The 10159-nt window shown below is 39.3% G+C and overlaps 1 protein-coding gene across 1 annotated transcript; it reads right to left on the reverse strand.

The window, feature by feature from the left end:
* Nucleotides 1-5044: 5044 nt before the first annotated feature.
* Nucleotides 5045-8513, reverse strand: LOC119736564 (lactadherin-like). The gene is made up of 5 exons (XM_038210578.1): nucleotides 8504-8513; nucleotides 7730-7960; nucleotides 6497-6622; nucleotides 5905-6128; nucleotides 5045-5250 (listed from the first exon to the last, which is right to left on the reverse strand). The coding sequence occupies exons 1-5, from the start codon at nucleotides 8511-8513 to the stop codon at nucleotides 5083-5085; spliced, it is 759 nt and encodes a 252-aa protein (XP_038066506.1). The 3' UTR covers nucleotides 5045-5082.
* Nucleotides 8514-10159: the final 1646 nt, after the last annotated feature.

Raw genomic sequence — 10159 nt, forward strand, 5'->3', positions numbered from 1 at the left:
ATTTGCAGTCTATGGGGTGTTTCCATGAGGAATGTGTTTTGTGTATCAACACGGTTGGTGGCCCCTTGACGTCGATAACAATGAATAGTTCGGACGATCAGTTGTTTTTACGTAGTGCAGTTTTCGCAGTGATGATCTCATAATCTGATGAAAACGTCGCATATTATTGAGGGAAACCTTGACTTGAAGAAGACCTTCTTACTAAAGTACTTATGAAATACAATTCTCTGATGTTTCGGATAGTTATGAATAGATAGTTTGCCAATCAGCAGAAAATCTTTACCACACACAGCGAAATTGTTGAACAAAATCGTTGGAAAGTTTTAATTTTTGACTTGTTTTGACTTTTGGACCGAGAAGTTTTGATTTTTTGACCAAAGAGATATTTATGAATGGGCTCGGGTAATTATCAGCATCCAGACTCTAACCGGTCTTAAACAGACTGCGAGTGTTTAAACCCTCCCAAGCATTTTATTCCCTTACTATATACTATGAGTATACATGGATGTCTAAACAAGAAAGCTAAATCCAAAAAGAATCATAATTGCACGGCCTCTTTGTTCGAGAAGAAAACAAATGCAAATACAGAAACAACCAAAATACAAATCAACAAACAATACGGCTGTAAAAATTAGCCCTACAAATTTTGAGAACGAGTGCCCACTTTAAAAAAAAACTAAAAACAAAAAGGCTATTTTTGCTTTAAATTTTTGGTATGCCCATTTTCCTTTTTTAAGACTTCGCAAGTCACAAAAAAATGGAAGAAACATGGTTTTCGGAATGTTATGTATAATTTCAACGACTTACCGATTACTTGAAGCCCGACTAAGACCAATACATGAGACATTTTCCCGAATACACAGGGGAGCGTAGCCCTTACATCGCCGCCTGGTCCTCGCCGGTTAAATGAACTCAATTAGTGACGTCCCTCAGCGCCAAGGTCCGATGATTTCCTTCAAAGCCTTTGAATTGATAAGGGACCGTACAGTATTCGGATGTTTTGACCGTGAACGTGTGAATTAATTAACACAGCACTGAGTTCCTCAGCTTAATTTAGTCCATCTAGTTTCGCTATCTCTACAGACTGTTGAATGTAATGCAGACTAGGAGTCATCACTCATGGATACTAAGTAGTTAGCTTGGTAACAGAGCAGTCTTTAATGTCACACAAGATTAACATGGGTTTGTTTCCCTAAACTATACCTTCATGGCGAAAAATCGAATGAGAGTGCAGTAAGTCAGAGCAAGGAATTTTTGCAAGGTATTCTCGAAATGTATTTCGACAATAATTCTCTATGTAGTCCCGGCCCTCTCGTCCAAATTGCACGAACTGGGTTCTATGTGCAACTGCCGCTATTGGAATTGTACGGACATGAAGGCCAGAGTGGGTCGCATGGAAAGGCAGTTTTTTGTGGCGATAAATTAAAAACGGTTAATTGCTAGACCCGGTCTCGGAAGGCATGTATTACATTTTATAGTTGCCATGGAAATCTTCAATTATCATGGAAATTCAGCGCAGAGTGTCCAATGAGGCGTGAGCAGCTTTCAATATGGAACATTGTGTCTTCCAACTCCAACGGTCCATTGTAATTGGCCCCGTTTGGATTTCAATGGGTTTTTTTTTAAACGAAATTAAAATAAGCATCGAAGCCGAGAATATTACTCGTGCCACCACCTCTCGGAACGACGATACCACGGCAGACTCTATCGAGCGGGAGCGCGGTGACGTGCCCAATTCAATTTGCCGAGGCGAATATTGTTCCAAAGGCAGTACTGGTACTATGTCGAATTCAAAACTAAGTCAAATAGATTGAATTCAGGGCGAAAACATAGCAGGGCGTTTAGATCACGCCTTGTGTGTTAAAAAATGGTGTTTTAAAGTCATGCTGTAAAAAGGGAACACCTAGCCCTCGATGTCTATGGAGATGTGAAATTCGAGTAGATCGATTGCATTCAGCGGCCATCTTGGAGGTCTGTTTTATATGTTTATTCTTTTTAAAATGAATACACAAGAGGTGTACTCGTACGTATCATTGATGAACAAAAGCACACACCTCAGAGATATGCACAGCTGCAGTGCAAACAATCTACAAACCATTCGAAGCAAGCTTTCACTGTGCATTCACGGTGCCCCCCTTCAATAGCGAAAGAACTGTGCCGGCTATTTTGCAAAGCAACTGCAGCATGGCTGATTTTCTGAACAATAGCTGGAACAATGCTTTCGCCATTGATGAGGGGTGCCTCCGTGAGACTGTACAGATACTAGCTGCTTCTGAATGGTCTTAACCACAGACAGTTTCCACTGCAGATAAGTTAACAACACCTTCAGAGATTGATGACATTGTAATAATAAATGATATGACCAATATTGCATTTTAAGCACGGAGTCACATGGGTAATTATCACAATAACACAATTATGGCGTTACAATTAATGTTTGAAACATGGAGACACAAAAATGAATGACATATAACGCGCCTTCGTTATTTGAGACTGATTCTCCTCAAATTATCCTTCGCGTGGCAGGCTTCTATTATAGGAGCGTACTTTTCGCCCTACAGAGATGTGTATATTAATAGACCTTTTGAATTACACTGACAAAAGCACGCCTCGTTGATGAAATTGCTTAATAAAATTAACGGTCCATTAGGCCAAAAAAAGTCTCCGGTTTCTGGTATGGAGCTTGCCCAAAAAGTGGTGCGGCGACGCGGCTTTTTTTTCTTTACCTGACTTTTTTGCTTCAAATGTCGGCTGATGACTGCAAATGGTGCCCGACTAAACTTAGTGCAAATATATGGGAGTCCAGAGAGGTCACATAAAGCTTATTCTCGATCATAATCCCATCTAAAAACACGTTAAAATTGTGCAGCAGCACGATTCCAGTCAAACCAGTGAGTTTGGCGGTTTTGAGACATAATGGCCTTTTTTTGGCCTAATGGCTCGGAACTGCATTGAAATAATGAAAATACTTGTTTATTTAAATATTTTGGAACAGCATCTCCCCCAATAATACACAGTGCAAACTATTTTGTAACTTTACTCTCACACGCTCAACTGTTTAGGTTCTTTCTATGCAAATTAGTTCATTGAATTTATAACTTTCATGTACACAGGAGACTCGGTGACTTGCTGTCGCATGCTAAAAAAAAAAGAGAGAGAATTGAACACAGTAAAGCCCCTATACAAATTCTGTCAATTTGTTATGCTGAAACAGCTCAAACAGTCCGCGACAATGGTTGCAGGCTAGTAAATCAACTGCTATAGACCCCAGTGTTAAATACGCACACAGTGAAAAATACTCACAACTCTCCGAGATGTTTAAGACACACATCAAATTAAAACTTATTTCATCATCTGTTATTTTCTGTTCAAATTTTTTGGGGTTAATCAATAACTATTGGGAGGAAATTCCAAACAAAATAATGATCACCCCTAAAAGTGGTCCTGGAGCCCATCGCCATTTGGAAAGATTATGCCTACGCTCCATTGCAATGTTAGGGCCCAATTTCATCCGAATTTCACATAAATATGAGCTTGCAGTCCTGATTATGGCTTTCGCCCTTTTTTTTTTTACAAACTCCCTAAGTTCATGGCCCACAAAATGCTCGAATAGCAAATAAAAATGAGGGCATGCAAAACGTGATTTGGCCGGTGTAGACAATTTTGAGCCCATTTACTGGACTTCAACCTTTAAACATCACTGTTTTTGCTCATGAATATGCAAATTTGCTCGTTTCCAAAGAATCGCTCATTTCTAAAGAGGGAAAATTCCCTCTATTTGACTAATAATTCAGTCCCAACGTCTACTGAAACTATATATAGGGGCCACACCTTAAGGAGTCAAATGCTTTCGGTCTTGTAGTTTTCACTGAGTTTCCAATTAAACGATTTGTAAACCGATTACATTATCCCTTCTACTCTTATATTATTTATCACATTTTATGATGAAAATAATCCAAGTATATAAAAAAGTCATCTTTCCAATGGGGGCGCTTTTCAAAACTGACCATTACTATGCATACTGGAAAATATATGCCGATTTTCACGGCGCATTGTAATGGTTTTGGAGATTGGCTTTCTTTTTTGTGTTTATGTCGCAACTCTCTAACCATTTATGGAAATACTTTCTCAAAATGTACAGTAGCCACCGAGCCAAAAGGTCAACAGGTGAACTTGTTATGCACCTGTAGCGTTTTTAGATAACCAGTTAATTCTAAATTTGTCATAAAATTTAGTTAGTTATAACTCTTTAATTATCAACGTCATTTTTGAAGTTTTTAACATGTGTCGTTCCTGTATAATTCAATTCGTGCTTCACGCTAATAATCCATTGGTCATAGCTTTTTCTTGTACATATAATATAGTGTTGTATTAATAATTGTTTTCTACAGAGCATTATATGACCTTCCGGCACACATATTGTTAACCCATCCCAAGACTCACTGGTCATTTGACATAATTGAAAGTTTCTCATTACAGCAGAAGTTACTAGATCATTGTTTTAAGGTGTTATGCGCATATCAATGCCCCCCCCCCCCCCACCTCAGAACTAAAGTTTTCCCTCCTAGGCCTGTCATTCATTCATTCATTCATTCATTCATTCAGAAAAGTCATGCAGTCAATATTCAGTAATTCCTCAGCAGAGTTCAATATTCGTTCCAGTTATCTTTTCCTGTTAACACTGGTGCAAATTGAAAAATTGTTGTGAAATAAAGTCGCGGTTTCAACACTTTCATCAACTATTTGTGTGCTGACTACCTATTCCCCAACACACCCTTTGGCAATTCTGTTGCTTCAAACGAAAAATATGCACCAAAAAAAAAACCATCTCGCCGTACAGTTTGTTTAACGGACATTATGACGAATTGTTTTTTTTTAAGTCTTGTGTTTAATTATTTTACAGTAAAGACAAACATAAAGCGTGCTCATTTTAATTCCAAGGGATAACAGTTCCAGTGCTCAAACAAGTAATTATGTGCTCTGAATTCTTCTCTGACCTGTCACTAAATTGTTGGCCATCAACGCAGTTTTTGTTTCGAGACTTAAACTTTCACTCTTTTGAATACAAGACACAGAAATATCTCAGGCAGTGAGAGGTTTATTTTCATAGCATCCCAACACTTCAAAGCGCATACTGCAGTGGCACTTCCAGTTGGTTGGCAGGATGCGCAGGAATCGAGTGCGCAGGACCGTTCCAAATCGAGCTGTCACATGATGATCGTAGCTTTGGTCGACGTTATTACCAGTGAACTGTAAAAGAAACAAACAGACTTTTCATTTTAACACCAATTCCGATTTGAATGAAATCGCCACATTGGCAGACTGTATACGAATCACCCAACATCGAGCCCGAGTCCGAGTCTGAGTCAACTCTCTCGAGTCCGAGTCCCGAGTCCCGAGTCATGCAGGTTGAGTCCGAGCTACGAATTCGAGTCACGAATTCGAGTCACGAATCACCTTTAAACCTCGCACACAGTGTTAATGTCTTCATTTTTCATAGCTGCCTGATGCTTTATTGAACTGGAAATGCGTTTGTTTCTTGTGCACCGCACTGACTGTATTTGGCATAATAGTGCCAACCAAGTTGGTTTGAGCACACATGGATGCACATACCTAATTCTTCCGGTAGAAATAATAATAGGTATAATCCATGTCAATGCATTGTACGAATAATTCAGCAGCAACCTAGCCAAATTGAAACCCAGCAGGCCTCGTATAGACTTTGTCACTGGCAGCGGTGTGCCATCCGAAGAAACGTACAGCCCCATATGAGTTACCATGATTAACTGGAAGAACATAAAGTCCGTTTTTGCGCGACCGTGTCGTTATTTTTCTCCTAAACCCTTTCTTTTCGCGAGTGGATTTTATGCTTGGTTTTGCTCCCCCCCCCAAAAAAAGCCATACCTCCTCGGGCATGCAATCAGCACCAGTCACGTGATCCCAGGACTGACCGTCACAGCTGTGTGTCACTCTGTAATGCGTGACTCGCTGTTGACAATTGTTATGACCGTCATCACCTCGGGCTTGGGTGACCAGGCCTGTGACGTAGACCTCGGAGTCGAACTTGACCTGAATCCAGGGATGATCTGGGTCAGTTTTTTCGTCGTTGCACCACGCAGATGCATAGGCTGTTCAACAATAATATAAAAGGAAATGTCGTTTGGGCTGCTAATTCACCTGAAAACGAATGTCTTTTTTTCCCAATCAGTTTGTACATTATTTTGAAAGCAATGGAAACGATGGAGGGACCACCTTACAGCACGGTGGGTCTGCCGCCAAATTTGTGCCCCTTTCAAATTGGTTTTGTGACGCCCCTGTCCATTTTGCCAACCCACCCCTGCCCTGCCCGTGATGATGACTGTTGTCATTATGCATTATACTTGGACTTCAGAGAATCGCACCAGGAACGAACAGAAATAACTCCATAACGGTGCTCTTATTTGATCTTTACGAGTATTGGTGCATTTTATTTTTGACACAGGAAATTCAATAGTACCCTTGGTATTGAGGCGCGCCTTGGCAGGTCCATAGTTCAGCCGATTCTGATAATAAGACGAAGCAGTAATCTGTTCGTCTTTGATGCGCCCATCCTGCATGCCGAGAGGTTCCTCATCAGAGCAAACTATGAAGCGAAGGATCCAGGAAGTTTGATCAAGTTATAAATAGCGGTGAATACAGGCAATTGACTTTGTTTAATATGAGTTTAACAAGCATAAGATGTAGATGGCTGAGTGAGTTTTTCTCATGCAGATTTTTTTAAAGTGTACAACAGGTGCCTTTTTTCCACCTTCCGATCTTTAATCCAAATTGAAGCAAAACCAGGCAAGTAGGATGTTTTCTTAGTAAAACATAGTTTACCAGAAATATCTTGTGTTCCGCACTTTCCAAGCGCCATAAATGCAACATGTATGTGGAAAGTACGAGGATAAAAAAGAGATTATTATTTCAAGGTTTGTTTTACTGACAGAAAAGGGAAAAAGCTCCTTTCGATGTTTCCCTTTTCCTGAAAAGATGGGTGAACCATTGGAAAGAGGGTCTTTAATGTGCACCTCTTTATAAGGACAACAGTGAGAGGGCATATCAGTATTTGCTACACTGTTAAAAATGTCCGTAAATTTACGGACTCCGTAAAGTGAAATATTACGTATTTTCACGGACATCTGTAAATGCAAATATTAATTATGCTAATTAGCGTGATTACAATCAACCACATTTGCCCAAACACCTACACGTAATATAGTACATCTAAGTACATATTGCTATTTCACCCACAACCGTGTACACATGTCCAAACTCAGTTTAAGGGTTTGTTTATTTTGCGGAATGAAAACACTTTTCCGGAAATTTTGCTGCAGGAATACGGAACGCGAATTTTTTGGCTGGCAGCAAAATTTCCGGAAAAGTTTTTTCATTCCGTAAAATAAACAGACCCTTAACATGAGTTTGGACATGTGTACACGGTTGTGGGTGAAATAACAATATGTACTTGGATGTACTATATTATGTGGAGGTGTTTGGGCCGATGTGGTTGATTGTAATCACGCTAATTTGCATAATTAATATTTGCATTTACGGAAATTCCGTAAAATTACGGCGAAAATACAGAATATTTCACTTTACGGAGTCCGTAAATTTACGGACATTGTTTTAAATCCAAATGTGTCCATCTATTTTTGATATATCTAGGGTCTCTACATTTCGACATGGGTCTATAGTACTAAATCTGTACCGTAAACGCTGCAATTGAGTCGCATCCTGATCTCAGGCAGTTGAAGTGGTGCGTCGAAGTACGACGTACGAAACGGTCCTTGGGGACGAATCACGTTGACTCCGCCCAGTTCAACAGTGGTGCACTGACAGGGATCTTTGAAGGGTAACGCCCATCGCAGACGATTGGTCGCTGGATCCCACTCTTGGCCAATGAAACACGGGCACGCAGCGGCAGTCCAGAACATGAAACCTTATTGGACGGATAAAAGAACCAAAAATGAGTCATTTAAATTAAAGTAATAATTGCCTTTCATTAGGCCTATATTAGTTATGAGCTCCCAACGGAACATCTCACGAAAAAAATGGGCCCACGACAAGAAGTAATCAATTAATTAATTTCATATTAAGAGCGGGACGCTCCTTATTCGTTCTGAATAGCGTGCGCAATTTCTGAACTGGAGAACCCATTTAAAACCACTTTTACAGGGCGCCTCCAAAAAATAAACAAGCAAATTTATTTATTGCAGGACATTACATTAGTTTAAATTTCGTTCAGAAGATTTACATTTTATCTAAAGATTTTTAAATGTTTTATTTCTTCCTAATTGTAAAATGCTTTTTATATTGAATGTTTACTAGTTTTAAAGTTGTTCATTGTACAGTAATGCCATTTCAATTCAGCTTTGGGCTGCGATAGTGGCTTTAATAAACCAGAAGAATAATTTTAAAAATCGAACTAGTGTTCGTGGATTCGTGATTTAAGCACCGAGTAAATTCGATCGTAAATTATTACCCATTGCCATGACGTCACACTATTGTTAAAAGTGTGGATTCGGAACTACGAATCAGTTACACTGGTCACAAAGTGTGGATTCGAAACGACGAATCTTTAGTAAGGTGCGGATTCGGAATTACGAATCCAGCACTTTGAACATGTCGGACAACAAAATGACTTGGTTGTACCACGGATCCTAGACACCAGGATAAACGACTCGGACCAACTCCTGGTTAGACGCGTGATAACGGCCTGTACTGGTGAACCAAATACCATGAAACTTTTCAACGAAGACCACTGCGCGCGGTGGCTTTCAGATTTGCAAGGCTCTTCGCCCGATCTGGCCTCGAAGTCTGTCAAGCCAGCGAAATATATTTTGAATATTCATGAGTCTACGGTTTTGGTCTTTATTATTGAATTCTGATAAGTGATAACTACATAACCATGGGAATGCCGAGCACAATATCTTTAGCTTTAAGATGAACAATGAAATGTCGCTTTTGTTTCATTGGTTCGGCATCACATCTCTCTAAAAACTTTTTAATAAAAGCCTCATTAAAAACGAAATTTGGGTAAACGGTGTTCTCCTCGAAATTTGACGTTTATTTCCCGGGTAAATACTTCATCTATGACGACAAAAAACTGCACAATACCATCTGTTATATCCTGAAGTATTTATTTCTTAAATAATTTGGAACAATTATATCTTAAATTAGAAGTAGTTTTGCTTACAGTTTTATGAATATTTTCGTTTTAGATGTCATGCAAATACCCAACACAATGGCACATCTGGAAAATTCGCGATTACGCGCCAACGGGTATTAATGCCCGTTATCACGCGTCTAACCAATTAAGGCAAGTCCGCTCAGTGCATTTTGTACTAGAGCTCAGAACAGTCATTTATATTATCCTGGTGTCTATAGGAACCGTGGTTGTACGGGTGTGGCGATACATGCTTAACACGCCACACATACTGAAATTGGTATCCTTGTGGAGACATTTCTTTGTTTTCGTGTACTAAAGTTTTTCGAGTTTGAAAGTTTAGTTTTAAAATGCTCTTATTTTAACCAGAATTAATTTTCTTGGCTGAAATTCGGACTTACTATCCCTTTTCTAAAACTCTTCCATTTGTGACGGATCAACATACCTTGGAAATTCCTAGTTTTTCAGTAAAGTTCATAATGTCTATTTCTTGATAACCTTGTGGAGACGTATTCATCTATAGAAATTGCCCTGTGGAGACGTATACCATCTTTTGTTCCCTACAAGTTGTGTGCATGTCTCCAGAGGGCACAGTGTATCAGATTACATGCTTGATTACGTATACGAGTGTATTCTTCTCTGACTTAAAGGGAATGTACAACATTTGCTTTTGCTGCTATTTTCTGAAATAAATGAATTTGGAGGATCAGTATGTTATAGGATCAAATATTGTTAAAATGACTTGTTTCACGTTTTGGGTTTGTAAATGCTGGAAAAACCAAGAAAACCAATCATGTTCTTGTAGTCTGGTTCCCTGACCCCACTTAGGATGAATTGGAGCAATTTATAGATTGGGGGAATTGTAAGGTCAGAGAATCAGTCTAGTAGTCTTGTACCCCTTCACAGGTGAGTAATCAATTAGAAAGAAAATGCGGAATAACTAATTAGGAAAAACTTGGAGCAGTTTTTGAA

The sequence above is a fragment of the Patiria miniata genome, unplaced genomic scaffold (genome assembly GCF_015706575.1).
Source record: "Patiria miniata isolate m_02_andy unplaced genomic scaffold, ASM1570657v1 HiC_scaffold_3, whole genome shotgun sequence".
Taxonomy (NCBI): Eukaryota; Metazoa; Echinodermata; class Asteroidea; order Valvatida; family Asterinidae; genus Patiria; species Patiria miniata.